Genomic DNA, 16,243 nt, shown 5'->3' with positions numbered 1-16,243 from the left:
TGAGGAGATAAAGTCCATGAAGGATAATGACGTATGAGATCTTGTCCCATTGCCTAAAGGTACGAAGCCCATTGGTTGCAAATGGATATTTAAAACCAAGAGGGATTCGAAAGGTAATGTGGAAAGATATAAGGCTCGTCTTGTCGCTAAAGGCTTTACACAGAAAGAAGGCATTGATTATAAAGAGACTTTCTCTCCGGTTTCTTCGAAAGACTCTTTAAGGATTATAATGGCTTTGGTGGCGCATTTCGATCTCGAGCTTCATCAGATGGATGTAAAGACTGCGTTTCTAAATGGTGACATTGATGAAACGATTTATATGGTGCAGCCAGAAAATTTTGTGTCCAAAGACACAAATAATATGGTTTGCAAATTAAAGAAATCCATCTATGGGCTCAAGCAAGCATCTCGACAATGGTATTTCAAATTTCATCAAGTGATCATCTCGTTTGGTTTTGAGATGAATTTGGTTGATGATTGTGTGTACCATAAGTTCAGTGGGAGTAAGCATATTTTTCTGGTTTTATATGTTGATGACATTCTGCTCGCTAGCAACGATATAAAGTTGTTGCATGAAACCAAGAGATTTCTAGCTAAGAATTTTGAGATGAAGGATCTTGGTGATGCATCTTTTGTACTAGGTATTCAGATACATCGGGACTGTTCTCGGGGTATTCTTGGATTATCTCAAAAAGGCTATATCTAGAAAGTTCTCAAGCGATACGGGATGCAAGATTGTAAACCAACAGATACCCCTGTGGCTAAGGGAGACAAATTTAGTCTCAAACAATGCCCAAAGAATGATTTTGAGGAAAAAGAAATGCAGAAGGTTCCCTATGCATCTGCAGTGGGGAGTCTGATGTATGCTCAGGTTTTTACACGTCCAGATATTGCATACGTGACAAGAATGTTGGGACGATATTTAACTAATCCAGGAGTGGAACATTGGAAAGCAGTCAAAAGAGTTTTACGGTACCTACAGAGAACAAAAGATTACATGCTCATATATCGGAGGTTGGATCAGCTTGAGATCATTGGGTATACTGACTCCGATTTTGCTGGATGCCAAGATAGTATGAAATCTACATCGGGCTACATCTATTTCCTTGCTGGAGGTGCCATTTCCTGGAAGAGTGCTAAACAGTCACTTATAGCCTCTTCCACCATGGCAGCTGAGTTTGTAGCGTGTTATGAGGCATCCAATCATGGAATATGGCTGCAAAATTTTGTCACGGGACTGCGCATTGTTGATGGCATTGAAAGGCCACTAAGATTACATTGTGACAATAAATCAGCAGTTATGTATTCCAATAACAACAGGAGCTCGACGAAGTCAAAATACATTGACATCAAGTTTCTGGTTGTTAAAGAAAGAATTCAGAGTGGAAAGTTGTCTATTGAGCATATCGGTACAAACTCCATGGTTGCGGATCCGCTTACTAAGGGACTACCACCCAAACAGTTTCATGAGCATACTGCTAGTATGGGTGTTATGTCAATTGAGGAAATCCAGTTTTAGTGGGAGTTTGTTGTCTTAAATGCTTTTCAGTTGTAGACATTTTCAGTTACTATGTAAATTTATTTTCTGCAGAAATAAATTTCAAGTTAAGTCACACTCTGATTATTATTTAAAGTTTGATCTCAATAAGGTTAAAGGGAGGACCAGTTGGAAATAGGCATGTTACGGTCACATTGCATGAAATTTCCATGCTACACATCCACGATCCATGTCATTCAGTTGTGTTGGCATATGTGACCATTGATGGGTCTAGTTACCTTGAGTGTAGCGAAGACTGCTTTGATCCTATGTTGATGTGATTGATGGACCGGATTGGTTATAGATACATTTCGGAATGACAACAATTTTGAGCTCATAAGGTTATTTTCACAAACATAATTATAAAGTTGCACATATAGCCCAAGTGGGAGATTGTTGGATCAATTATTTATATGGGCTTATATGTGAATAATTATGTGTTGTGGGTTGTCTATTAAGTTAAGCCCAAAATAAAGTGATCAATTAATGGTTCGGGTTATTGGGCTTTAATATATCTAATGGGTTGTGGGCCTTTAATGTGTAGAGACATAAGTGTAATTTCTGTTTTTATGATGGGCTAAAACAGAAATATCAGAAGATATTGGTAAACATTATCTATAAATATGGGTCATGATCCCCAGATCTCGCGTTGTCACTTTCACTATTCTCTCCCCCATTAAGAAAATAGTTCTGAAGAGAAACTAAAGGATTCTCTCAAAGAAAGAGCGCGTAGATCTGGAAGATCAAGACACGTTCTAAGCAATTCAGGATTATGGCTTCAGGTACTCTTCCGCTTAAGATTTCAGTCAAATTCTTGATGATTTATCATGATGGATTCTGCGGTTTATGGGTTTTCCCAACAGGGAGGTGGATTAATGGGTATAAAGTGCTGTGCGAGCTTGATGAATTCAAGGGATCAGCTGCTGCATCAATCAATGCGAACACTAATGGAGGAAACAGGGGAGAAGGGAGGATTAGAAAAGAAACTGGAAGAAGTGTTTCAGGCTACAGAATGCTTCGAGATTTGAGGGGAATTGTTGATTGTACTCTTTGAATTATTTCCTACATTTCAGTTCATCTTTCATGGATTACATTTTCAGAATGGCGAGAGTTTTATTTTTGGCTCTCTGATTGTAATGTACTGAAACTTTCAATATGTTGTGCTTGTGGTTACGTCGAGAAATAAAAGATTGTATTTTGAATTACAAAATTTCGTCTACCCTTTTATAAAAAAAATAAAAAAAATTATATATGAAGTTTGATTTTTTTTTTTCAGATAATGTGAAAACTCGAGCTTTATTGCCAATAACAAAAAAGAATTTTGAGGAAAAAAAAAAGAAATCAAAATTGCTGACATAATGAAAGGCTTAAAGCAGCTCGTGTTCACTATTTAAAACTCGCTTAAGTTACCGGAAGTAGACAATAGCGTGGCATCTAAATCTGATCAACCAAATCCAACAAAGATTAAAGCAAAAGAAAACCAACTTTTCTGACTATTCCCGAACACCTTTCCAGGCTATCAATATATAGGCCCAACCCACTTCACACACACACACACATATATATATAAACAATTTTATAATAATTATTATATAATTGCAAAACCCAGAACATATATACATACAAAGAAAGTAAATTTTTTTATCCAAAAAAATTTTTTTTTTTTTTGACCAAGATCGACAATCTTCAATAAGTTATAGGATAGGAATGAAAAATGCCCGTGCAGGAATATTGCATTATAGAGGTCTAATGGTGCTTCTCTTAATGCTTCAAATCTTATTTTGCAAATTTGAAATTGTTGCTGGAGTTAAATTCAGCCGTCAAATAATTGAATGAAAATGACTTGATTATAAAATTTGTTTTTATGGTTATTGGATGGAAAAAAGACCTTATCATAAGCGGGTTTTTATGTCTTATATGTTGCATAATACATTCGTATTTGTAAATATATTAAGATGGGCTTAGCAATTTTCTAGTGGACAAAATCATTATTGTCCCTACATAGATCTGTCTTTGCTTCTCTATATTGCATTAGAGCATTAGAGTGTTACTCTTTATGTATTTTCATATGAGATGTGCGCGTTATCGTCTAGTGGGTCTCATATTTTTTTCTTTTGAATTTATATGATAGCGCGAACATTTAGTGCGAAAACAAATAAGAAATAAAATCTAGGAGTAGTATATCATTACCCTTCATGAGATAGTTGTGTGTTTACGCGACTTGAATCGTATCAATTCTGTAGAATCGAACATTTGTCACTTTATCAAAAGTTATAACTTGTGGCAATAATGAATAACAAATATTTTAAAACGTACAAGAGCTCAAGTAACACGTTTCGATTTCTCTACCTAACATAGACAATTATTGCACGCGAAAATCTTTCTCTCAATAATTGCACTCTTTGCAATCAATTTGAATTGATCAATTGAACACGGTTTTAACTCTGATACCACTTGTAAGATCGAACATCTGCCGCTTTACCGAAATTTATAGTTTGTAGTAGTGATACAACTCAAATATTTTAAACTGTACATCAATTCAAGCACCACGTTTTGATAATTCTACATGTTGGGATACCAGAAAAATAAACGAAAGAACATCACAGTAGAACATCATAAGTAATATCAACAATGAATAGACGGATACCAATATTTAGAGTGATTCATCCCTAAATTTAGCTACGTTCACTCTAAACATCTCAATGTGATCACTTATTTTTAGAGAATTTAGAATATAAAGTATCTCATATGGAACAATGTGATTTTAACAATCACTTTCTATCCACTAATTATATTCATTCCAAGTATAAACACTTCTTAAAAAATCTCACATTTTTTCTATCATCCACATTTGTGATTATACATGAGGGGATTTTGTGTTTTTATGTCATTTTGAAATGAAAAATGAATGTGTATTTATAGGTGAAATTTAGGAAAACACAAAAAATTATACATCATTGCATACGTAATCAAATCTAATAGTTTTTTACTAATCAACATATGAGTTTATAATTCAAAAACAGTGTTTTTTGAATTCAAATTTAGCTTGATTAGAATTTGAAGTCTGCTTGATTTCTAAGCAATACCCGTATAAACAATTATCACAATCAACGTATCTAATTCTAAAACTATTTTAACTTATTTTGCATCATCGTATGGATCCAACAAGTACTTGAAATTTTTTACGAAATCATGTTTAGTTATCTTAAATAATTTTTCGAAAAAGGGCAGTGCATTATTCGATTGGAGTTTCAATCAAAATCAACTTGGTTTTGCAGCCGGTTGGTGTCATGTGGGAGAGCCCATTGACAACGACGACTTATAAACTTAATTTGACGCCTCATCCCGTCAAAATAGACCAATTCTTAAATATATCTCTGACACAAAAATCAAGCTGAAAGGAAAAGAGGCGAATATTCAAACGAACATGACAAGAAGAAAATAAAAATTAAAGCAACACAGCACAATCTTGAAAGCAAATTTCACTGCTCTTTCCCACCATTTCTTTAAGCATGTGGGAGAGATTGAATCATGGCAAACCAGTCGACCCCATCAAACACATTTTCTTCAAATTCCCATTATCACTTCCTTATTAAAGTACTCTAACACCAGTTTTGTAAAAATTAAGCAGTTGTTACTAATTAATTAATGCTTCTTCTTGATCTTGTCTTTTCCGCCGGAAAAGATGGAAGCCAAACCGAAAAGATTTGCGTGAGGGACGTTCAAAACTGGGTTGATCTTGATCCCGTTGTTGTAAGGATGATTTGTCCTCTTCAATGGCGGCCTCTGGTGGGTATTTGAAGCAGCGGCAAATGGAAGCTGGGATTGTTTTAGAGGACTGTTTGTGGAGTTCTTGAATAAATTTTGCTTGTGGTTATTTGAAAGTGACGCGCGTTTCGAGCTCGCAGTTGAGCCTGTGGAATTGCTGCGGGATAAAAGCGGCAGCGGGCAGAGTGTCCGCGCGTAGCCACTGCCGCAGTTTAAGCTGGTGCTGCGCTTGAAACTCCAGAATGATGATTTCTTCTCGTCTGGTTCTGGATTTGGGCACTGTCTTGCTTCGTGAGTAGCTGTGTTTCTGGTGAATTTGTGAGGAGGCGGCGATGGTTGCGGAGGAGGAAATGCTGGTGCCGGCGGGTGAGGTGGTGGATCGCCGGATGTTCTTGGTGGGGCTAGTCTTTTCTTGATCTCGATCGGGAGGATCTTTCCATCGAAGAAAAGCTCGTCGGCGGAGGACGATTCTTGATCGAAGCTTTCGCGAAAAACGCAGAAATCAAAGTCGATGCTGGAAGAGGAACCCGATCGAATGTATTGTTCGATGGGTACGATGTCTGTCTGGGGAAGATCATTCGAGAAGGAGATCCGAGGACTCATGCCCATGCTGGGGCTGTCGGGCAAAACTTCAATCGCCATTATCGGGCCTGAAGACAGCTCAATTCTTTTCTTGATTGGTTTATATTTCTTCTCATAAACAGAAATCTCAAAGCATCAAAGATTCAGGACCAAAAGAGACACAACTAGTCACACTACTGTTTGCATGGGAGTTTGAAGAATTCTCGGAAATAAGAAAGAAGACGAGACGTTTGGGAGTAAAAATGGGCAACTTCTAGAAAAATGTTGAAAAAATTCAGTGTGTAGAAGAAGATTTGAGCGACGTGGGGAGATGAAATGGGAGTACTCGAGGGATTGGGAAAGGAATACAAGTAGTAGATTAAAGGAGTATTTGGGGCCTGCTTTTCTCGAAGTAATGGAAGCTTGAGGCCACACAAAGTTTCTCTTTTTAAATTATTGGTTTGAGTCATACTATATTAAGCATTTGTTTAATGCCTAATTAATTTACTTTACCCAAATTGTTTGCTTTTTCGATTTTTATTTTATCAAATTTCAATCTTGATTTACTTTATTTGTAACTTTAGTCATTTTTCGATGTATCGCTATATGTAACGTCGACGTGATGCTGACTTGACGTCAATATACTGACTCTTCAACATTCATGATAAACAAAAAAGACATAGATAAAAGATTTACGAGTAAAAATAAAATTTAACAATATAGATGATCTAAATACAAATTTTCGTAATCAAATCGATACCAAGGATCAATGCAAATTATTGATATTGAAATTTATTGCATAATTTTTACACGAATAAGATGAACTTGCTAATCCTGATTACAATTTTATCCCCATTCAATGTAACTATCTATAGTCAATCCAAATTATATGAAATTAAAAATGCTCAAATTTTATTTATATTAACTGTATTTTCATAATTTTTTCTGCTAACATATTTACACAATTTATAGTTTCGAAATCCTTATCCATACTGATATTTAATACCTTGTTCCCCTGTAACAGTTACACATACTTAAACTTTAATGGCGCTGTTAATCCATCTATACATTCCCTTTGTCTGGATGGTTGTGTCCATAAAATATTTAATTTGTTTGGTAAAATAATAATAATAATAATAATAATAATAATAATAATAATAAAAATCGACATCTTTATATTTTATATGTTTGATGGATGTACTGATATTTGATGAAATGAAAGGGAAGGAGACATGGGTTTTGGACAAATTATATGTTTAGGATTAGGACAGAAATACGTGACATAATAGAGACACATATGCTGTAATACAAACCAAAATAATTCTGTCACCATTCGCTTCTTATCTGTCAAGAAGCCCACTTCTGAAATTGATTCTTTACTGCTATTCTGGATGCTTAATTACTCGGCCAAATAGTAATTAAGACCAGGATAAAAATATATTCTAAATTTAATTTGTTCGTCATTATATCAAGAACCTTGTGAAACCGTATCTAGAAATAGAAGATTGTCTGCTAAGATTTTATCTGAGTCACCGGTCTACTGATTGACTTAGCTTAACCAAACATGAGAAAATGAGACTTTAAAAGTGCATCTAACAGTGAATATCTATCAATATATGTGTGGTCAATTAACTTTTTTTTACTCAACCACACATGTATTATTGCCGCGTTGAATATTAGTTGTATCGATGTTTTTCGTTTGAGAACTCGAGAAGTTTACATTTTCTGGTAGATAATATATCTTATTTTTTATATATATACAAAAGTCGAGATCATATTCGTCTATCTTAATTTTTGAAAAATATTTATATTCTCAGGAGTCATCCGATTCCTAATTCTTTTACAAATACATATTTCCGAATGATTTTCACATTATCGTTTACGCGATTCATTCAAAATCTAACTCCACGTTTAAAACTTCCAAGCAAATAATTATACTATTTCGAGAACACACTTTTCAAAAAGAATGTGTGAAATTATTGAATACAATATCCAAACATAACCGAACTCGCCTTTTGATTTCTCCCGTCGCTGTCTCACTTGGTGGATTGATATTCTCCTCCTTTTATCATCGCTTTGTTGGTCCGTGAAACTTTAATTTACATGTACTAATTTAATGCTTTTCATTAGTCAATTAATATTAATTAATAATAAGTTTAAAAAAACAAATGGATTTAATTAGTATAAAATGAAATATAAATAATAGTGATTGATCTACCCACACTTTGTGAATTGATCTCTCGTGATAAACACTGGAGTAGGTATCTTGTGAGACAATCTCAAGAATCTTTATCTATGAGACGAGTCAACCATACCGATATTCACAATAAAAAGTAATATTTTTTCATAGATGACCCAAATAAGATATCCGTCTCACAAAATATGACCAGTGAGACAGTGTCACACAAATTTTTAACTTACTGCTTTGAAATAATCGCCAGCCATAAAGAAGACAAAAAGATGCTTTTTCTTGTGTGAACCAATAAAGTTAGCCTGAAGTTTTGTGTATAAAAGGATATAAAGCTAATAAAAATAAATAATGTTTTCCAGAGGTTGGTGAAATTTCATGTCAATAGTATAAATACATTTTCCCATCAATAATTTATTTACGTGAGTAAAAAAAAAGCTTGATATGAAGTAAAAGCCCAAATATGGTTCTAATGTAAAGCCCATAGAATGATTAAAGCCCAAATTTAAAAATACACCAAAAGCCCAACGTTTTGTTTCCTTTTCTTTTCCAAACAGAGACCAATTCCACAATAACCGACAAAGGACTGTTTGGCCAATAGCGATGAGAAGCAATCAATGCCATACCAATCAGCACTCGTTGTGCCAGTTAGGACACCAACTCCGCTCCTCATTATAAGGAAATTTTCAAACATAAAAGTTCCCAAAAATACAAGATAACGACTTTTCTCTCTGTTAACTTAGCTTGGTCTTCTCCCTCTTGGATTCCTCCTCAAAAAATTCTTCACTTTATTCAAGATTCTTGATTTTCTATTTAGTCCTCTCTTCAAAAATTTTGCATCTTTTGTTGAGATTTACGGAGAGAAGGGATGAACCCGAACTGGGAATTGAAGAATTGCTGTCAGCATGATCAAAAAGTTTTCCTTATCACCATTGGCGTTTTCACCTTTGCTATTCTGGCTGTAAGCTTTTTGGCCCCTTTTATTCTGCTTGTTTTTGTTGATTGACGACCCTTTTTAGTACTTATTTTTTTATATTCTTGTTGCTTTTGGAATGTTGACTCAGATTAGAAAGCTTTGTGCAATGTGTATATTCATTTTTTCTTTAAACTCGATTTCTGTGTGGCTTATGTATCAAGACTTGTGGCAAAGTTGATTTCTTATTTTGTGTGCAACTCTTTCTTCTGTTCTTTAATTGGGTTTCTATCTTAGTGGAGTTTGTAAATACTTAGAAACTGATTTAAGTAGAATATAGCGATAATAAATAGCAACATAGCTCTGCAAACTCTTGATCTTCCTACTTCCCCATTATCATAAATATGAATTTCAAATGATGTCAATTGAAGTAACGAAATATTGGACGGATTGACATAAAGGAGAGAGATTCTTTAATAAAAAAAATATCCTGGTTAAATAATAAACTCGAACATGGTTTCAAACTGCTGAACTTATTAATTAGGTTCCACACTTACGCTTTTCTAGATTTCACAAAAATTGATGAATATATGTACCAAAAGTTCACATCTCAATCTTGACTTCTGTTTAATCTCTTGGGTTTTTTTTCTTCGATTGGCTTGTCAATAGTTTCACCGATGTAGGTTGTGTTTAGCAGCTCCTGTTTGGAAATGCGAAACTTTCACACTGTCATATTTCAAGTGATCTATATCTTAATACTCATCCCTTTATTTTTTTTATTCTTGTTTCATTTATTCTATGTATCCTGAAAGTTATTTTTTTTGGATAATATATCCTGACAGTTATGGAGGACATTTGTCTTGACACCATTTAAGCTCATCACTGTGTTTCTACATGAAGCCAGCCATGCAATTGCTTGTAAGCTTACATGTGGTGAGGTAGAAATCTCTTTGCTCTATACCAGTAGCCACTCTTTAATAATGCTCTTGATGATAACCTTTTCTGTGATACCCGTGACCGAATTTTAGATACAGTACATAAATATGTTTATGAATTTTAATTTTTCTATTAGCTTACTGTTGGCTAAATGTCGGTTCATACCTTATATCTCGTTAGAAAATATATAAATTGGTTGGCTTATTCCAATCTATCATCATCGTCATCGTCGTCATCATCATCATCAAGGTCCTTCTAATTTCCTAATGCCACAATCCCACGTCCTATTAATGTACTTTAGACCCACTAAATCATGTTCATCATCTTACAATTATTGTGAACCTTTGAGTGACTTGGAAATTTTACTATAAATATTATAAAACCTCTACTTAGTGACCAACACATATTTTCTTTAAAAAAGCACAAGTACACCTTCTCCACAGACAGCTACGGGCCAGCAACTCCTACGCCCATGCCGGAATATTGAATCATAGAGGTCTAATGGTGCTTCTCTTAATGCTTCAAATCTTATTTTGCAAATTTGAAATTGTTGCTGGAGTTAAATTCAGCCGTCAAATAATTGAATGAAAATGACTTGATCATAAAATTTGTTTTTATGGTTATTGGATGGAAAAAGACCTTATCATAAGCGGGTTTTTATGTCTTATATGTTGCATAATACATTTATATTTGTAAATATATTAAGATGGGCTAGCAATTTTCTAGTGGACAAATCCCTACATAGATATGTCTTTGCTTGTCTATATTGCATTAGAGCATTAAAGTGTTACTCTTTATGTATTTTTACGTGAGATGTGCGCGTTATCATCTAGTGGGTCTCATATTTTTTTGTTTTGAATTCATATGGTAGCGCGAACATTTGGTGCGAAAACAAATAGGAAATAAAACTCTAGGAGTAACATATAATCACCCTTCATGAGGTAGTTGTGTGTTTACGTGACTTGAATCATATCATTTCTGTAGGACCGAGCGTTTGTCGCTTTACCAAAAATTATAACTTGTGGCAATAATCAATATCAAACATTTTAAACCGTACAAGATTTCAAGTACCACGTTTCGATTTCTCCACCCAACGTAGACATTTATTGCACGCAAAAATCATTCTCTCAATAATTACACTCTTTGCAATCAATGTGAATTGATCAATTGAACATGACTTTAACTCCGATACCACTTGTAAGATCGCCGCTTTACCGAAATTTATAGCTTGTGGTAGTGGTACAACTCAAGAAGCTATCATTTAATAATAATGAAGAGAAATATCGTGGTATTTTAGAAATCATCGGCAAAAAATGGAACTTCCAACTCCATCATCCTTTGCATGCGGCTGGATATTTCTTAAGTCCTGAGTTTTTTACTCAAATAGTGATATAGAAAATGATGAAGTGTTCTTACAAGTTCATAGCTAGATTGTTGTGAGGTAAATATTTACAAGATAAGATCACAAATCAATTGGAGAAATACAAAAATCAAGACTTTTTGGTTTACTCGTGATTATCAGATAAAGAGCTTCAAAATCACAAGGTAAATAATATTTAGTGAAATATCAATTTATTTCTCAAGCATTAATTACAAAATAGATACAAACTTTGGATGATAAGAAATTTAATCTTATATTTTTTCGTGTTTCAACTTTCAAGTTGATTGGTGGTCTTCTTATGGTGCATCAACACCTGAATTTAAATCATTTGCAATGAAGATTTTGTATCTCATACGCTCTTCTTAAAGTTGTGAACGTTATTGGAGAGTATTTGTACATGTAAGTTGGAGGTTTTTTATACATATTAAATTTTATATTATGACTATATGAACCTAACTTCTTAGGTTCTAATTTTTTACCAAATACATTCTAAAAAAAGAAATAGGTTGCCTAAACAATGATTGAATGATTTGGTATATATTAAATACAACAGAGCATTGAGGCGAATATATGCCATGTAAGATAAGATTGATCATATTTCTTTGTCACAAATAAATGATAGTAATGAATGGTTGTCGTGAAAGATGGATGACAGTGATAATACAACGACGATAACGATTTTGTCTGTGAAGATGATGATTCGCGTTTGAGTGGTGTAGCACAAGTGGCTGAGGATGATGAAAGTGCAAATGACTTTCGATCTCGAAATGCATCTACTTCAAAAGGAGTATCATCATCCATTTCAGCAAAAAGAAAGCAATCTTCAGCTCGAACTAGTCTTGTGGATGAAGAAGAGATCCACATTGATGATAAAACTGAAGAAGATGATACCGATGGATACAAATCAAGCGATGAGGCTGATGACGTAGATTTGGAAGATGTAGATGACGATTATTATGACATTTGATATTTCATCAATCACATTTTCAAATACTTTTTATTTTATTTTAATTTTTTTGATAATATTTTGTTTATTGTGTTTTTTCCATAAAGCACGCGATTCGCATTGCGCTTTAAGCCCCAAGACACTTCAGCGCCTTTTTGCGCCTCACATTTTTGACAACTATGGTGAACTTATCTCTGATAGGTATATATTCTCAATAACATAAGTCAATACTAATTGTTTCTGTAATACAATTTCATAAAAATTCGACAAGTAGAACGATAAACGTGTTGAATGGGTTTTTCAAGAAATTCTCTGAAAATAGAATGTTTGGAGATTTTGATATAGATGGAAAACCTACGCCAAGAGGTTTATAGAACAGTTTACGGAATCGAATTCCGAGTTTCCTATGCGAAGAATTTCCAAAAACAATTTTTTTGGATGGCATGAGCTGAGGTGCCTGGCGCTCGAATTTCTGGCGCCGAGGCACTTTTTGGCGGCGCTTAAGCACCTTGCTGCGCAACCCAAATTTCTCATAGGGCTTTGAGGTGCCTAAAAGAGGCGCTAAGGCGCCTTTCCTATGTTATTTAATACAAAATAGGCGCTAAGACGCCCGACGTCGGCGCTTAGATGCTTGATGCTCAGATAGATGGGCGCAGAGACTCCGAATTCTAGGCCCCTGTCTTGCGTAAATTCTACACGATTTTTTTCCATAACGGATTATGAATTTGGTGGCTTTGGTACCACTTAAATGTCACGCCCGAGCCCGAGGTATGTCGACACCGATATTTTTTAACAATCACACAATCGTAAAACAGCAAGCCTCGTGGCTCGAAGCACGATATAAACCAAAATAGTCTATTTCATAAATAACCCGTCTTTACCATGAAAATTTCCAAAAATAAAATAGAATTATGGAAGCGTTTTACAGCTTTATCAAAACTGGAAATAATCATAACTAAAATCAAGTTCTTAAATTCAAAAGCATCTTCTTCACCAATCCCAAAAAATATTTTGCTCATCTTCATGTAACTGCTCGTTCTTATATGGGGAAATAGAGTAAGTAGTTTGAGTTTGAAGAACACTCAGCAAGTGAGGAACAATCGAGCACATATAACAAATTCATATATGTATACTTTCGAAACATGGGTATATCTTACCAGACAACAAAGCATATCATAACATATCAAAAACTCGAAGCACCAAGATTCATTTTCTTTCCTCTGTTTACTTATATCAGTTCCTAATACTTAGTCCTCTAAGGGGTGAGGTCATACAATGTTCACAATTCCATATAGATATAACATTTACAATCTCACCGTATAAATGTTATATAGTTGATAGTTCGGAAATCCTTTCCCTTATCTAGTCCCATCATACCATTCCTTGAAACATATTATTTTTAAACAAATCATAGGACTAAAAACATTGGTGGATCGATTTAAAAAATATAAATATATTTAAAACGAAAAGACCGCTTATTGATTATTCTTCAAAGAAACGTAAAAAGTGCAAGGATTCTTCTCGAAAATTCTCCATTCCTTCTGCTTGTTTTTTTCCTTTTTCTTGAGAGAATTTTGCAGCGTTTTGCCTATAGTCTTCTAGCTTATTTTTGAAAATATTGAGGGAAAGAAGTGGTGTAATTTTGTAATGACTTGGGGGTTTATTTTTAGGTGTTGAGGGGAGTTTAGATTGACTTGGACTCCATCTCCATCTTCAGATTCAATTTTTTAAAGGATATCCAATCTGGAGATTTGATTTTTGATGCAGATGGATGATAACTTGATTCGCTTATCTTGTATTCTTATATTGAGAATCTGAGTATCTATATCTCAAAGTTCATTTATGTTTTAATATACTTATATCAATATGACTTTATCTTGGCCAAAACGTTATCAAGTTTTCTCGTGCATATTGATATTGATATGAAATGAGATTTCTGATATTCTCTTTCCGATCTCCTCTTCCACCCAGGTCGAAGGTATCCAAGTTCATGCAAATGAAGGTGGCGTGACTCAAACACGTGGTGGTGTATATTGGTTGATCTTGCCTGCTGGATGTAAGACATTTTTCTTTGAGATTTTAGTTTTTCATTTTCTTCTCTCTGTTTGTGAAGTTTCTTTTTTCTACGTTGTAGATCTTGGTTCATCATTTTGGGGTATGCTTCTTATACTTGCTTCGACAAATCTTCTCACAGCAAGGATTGCTGCGGGTTGTCTTGTTCTTTCTCTTCTTATTGTGCTCTTCATTGCTAAAAATGTAAGAATTCTTTAATTAGAAGTATTTTATATTTAGTGTTCCTTTTTTTACAGGAGGCATTTTTGAAACATGGATTTTCTTTTTTAAAAATAGAGTCTAGTGTATATATTCTTCAGCTTTTATATGTTCACTCTCTCACTTCAAGTTTATTGTGAACAGTGGACACTCCGAGGACTCTGTGTTGGTGAGTTTCTTCACCATCTCATAGCATTTGACACATAATTAAAATAAAACTAACATCTGCATAATGTCCTCGCCAGGATTTATTATATTTATTGCTATTATTTGGGTTCTTCAAGAAACAACTAAAGCTCGTATCCTACGCTACGTTATACTCTTCATTGGTATAGGCTTGTCCTTGTTATACTTCCAATGTTCAATTCAACTTAATTTAGTTATATTCTCACATTGGTTATTCATTTTTTGTCTGAATGGCAGGTGTTATGAATAGTTTGTTTTCAGTTTATGGTACTAACTCCACTCTCATTGGAAGTTAATAAGATAAACACACTGAGCTGAAAGCAAAATGATCATATTTTATGATGCAGATATATATGATGACTTGATATCTCGAAGGGTTCACTCAAGTGATGCTGAGAAGTTTGCAGAACTTTGCCCCTGCCCTTGTAATGGAGCTGCGTGGGGGGTGATTTGGTATGTATTCTAATAGGAAAAAAAATCGGGACTTTTGATGTTGAAATATTCTCACATGATGCTACAAAATAAAAACATCTCATACTCGAACGGAATGCTATTGCAGGGGAATGATATCCTTTATATTTCTGTGTGGATCAATATATCTCGGACTCGTCATCTTGTCTTGAGGTATTATAATATTTCTTTCGGTGTTTTCCTTTTATAGCATATTTTCTACCGAGTTAACTTAATGGCCACAAGGACTTGTAGAGTGTATTTTCCCTTTCATTGAGCAAAACCTTCCATAAATGCCATTTTAACATAACTAAACATGAACATCTATTCATAACTTGGATTTTTCATTTTCCCTTGTAGCGAAGCTCACACACGTATGCACATTATATACAAAGTTAGGTTATGATGGACTTTTCATTGATTGTCGAGGCTGTATTCTTCTTGCTGCTTTCATTGACAATACTTTGCATATGTTCTCAGGGTACATTCTCAGAGCCGGAGGATTTTGTTTTCTCTTATTATTTGTGCCATTTGTTTAGGTGATTGTTTCATGTAAAATATAGATCAGATTCATTTTTTGGCCTGCAGGCGTGCCATTATGCACCATTCATGGCCTCATCATTGAATGACATGAGACACGTTTGTTAAATTTTTTTAACAACAGTAAATGTTCAAGTTAGCTTTGGACTTGATGTGATGCAACACTAGCTGCGCCATGATGACTGAAATAATTAATCTGTTGTGATGCTTGATGCAAGTTGCGTTCAGAAAAAGATTACACTTGTTTTAGAGTCCGCTTTAGAAAATCTGTTGAATCAAATTTCTCGTAAACCATCCTTGCGAAATTTAGAGTCTAGAACATGGGTCAGACTTTGTTTTAAAAATCTAAAATTTGACTCTCCCAAATTTTTCATGACGCCTTATGCGCACACACACACATATATTTGATGTATTATAATTTATACGTAAAGAAGCATGCGCTTCCTTCTGAAGAATGCTTTTGAAACTAATATATCGAGTTAAGCAAATCTTGAGATCCACCATCCATGTCATCAACATGCTAAAATTTGAAATTCCCAATCTTCATATATATCAATAGTTTCATT

The 16,243-nt window shown here is 34.3% G+C and overlaps 2 protein-coding genes across 4 annotated transcripts; one reads left to right on the top strand and one right to left on the bottom strand.

The window, feature by feature from the left end:
• Positions 1 to 4,885: 4,885 nt before the first annotated feature.
• LOC142536937 (uncharacterized) lies at positions 4,886 to 6,380 on the bottom strand. The gene has a single exon (XM_075642393.1). It carries the CDS (start codon positions 5,945 to 5,947, stop codon positions 5,183 to 5,185), a length of 765 nt encoding a protein of 254 aa, XP_075498508.1. The 5' UTR covers positions 5,948 to 6,380; the 3' UTR covers positions 4,886 to 5,182.
• A 2,316-nt stretch (positions 6,381 to 8,696) lies between these two features.
• Positions 8,697 to 15,829, top strand: LOC142536935 (uncharacterized). 3 transcript variants are annotated; one of them, XM_075642392.1, is made up of 10 exons: positions 8,697 to 9,015; positions 9,810 to 9,905; positions 14,202 to 14,286; positions 14,365 to 14,486; positions 14,646 to 14,670; positions 14,747 to 14,830; positions 14,925 to 14,954; positions 15,035 to 15,140; positions 15,247 to 15,311; positions 15,726 to 15,829. In XM_075642392.1, exons 1-9 carry the CDS (start codon positions 8,923 to 8,925, stop codon positions 15,308 to 15,310), a joined length of 705 nt encoding a protein of 234 aa, XP_075498507.1. In that variant the 5' UTR covers positions 8,697 to 8,922; the 3' UTR covers position 15,311; positions 15,726 to 15,829. The 3 variants fall into 3 exon arrangements, with proteins under 3 accessions (XP_075498507.1, XP_075498506.1, XP_075498505.1); XM_075642390.1 differs by having other exon boundaries at positions 8,699 to 9,015; positions 15,618 to 15,829; XM_075642391.1 differs by having other exon boundaries at positions 8,698 to 9,015; positions 15,247 to 15,829.
• The last annotated feature ends 414 nt before the right edge of the window (positions 15,830 to 16,243 follow it).

Source organism: Primulina tabacum, chromosome 2 (genome assembly GCF_025594145.1).
Source record: "Primulina tabacum isolate GXHZ01 chromosome 2, ASM2559414v2, whole genome shotgun sequence".
Lineage (NCBI taxonomy): Eukaryota > Viridiplantae > Streptophyta > Magnoliopsida > Lamiales > Gesneriaceae > Primulina > Primulina tabacum.
This window is presented reverse-complemented; position numbering and strand designations above follow the sequence as displayed.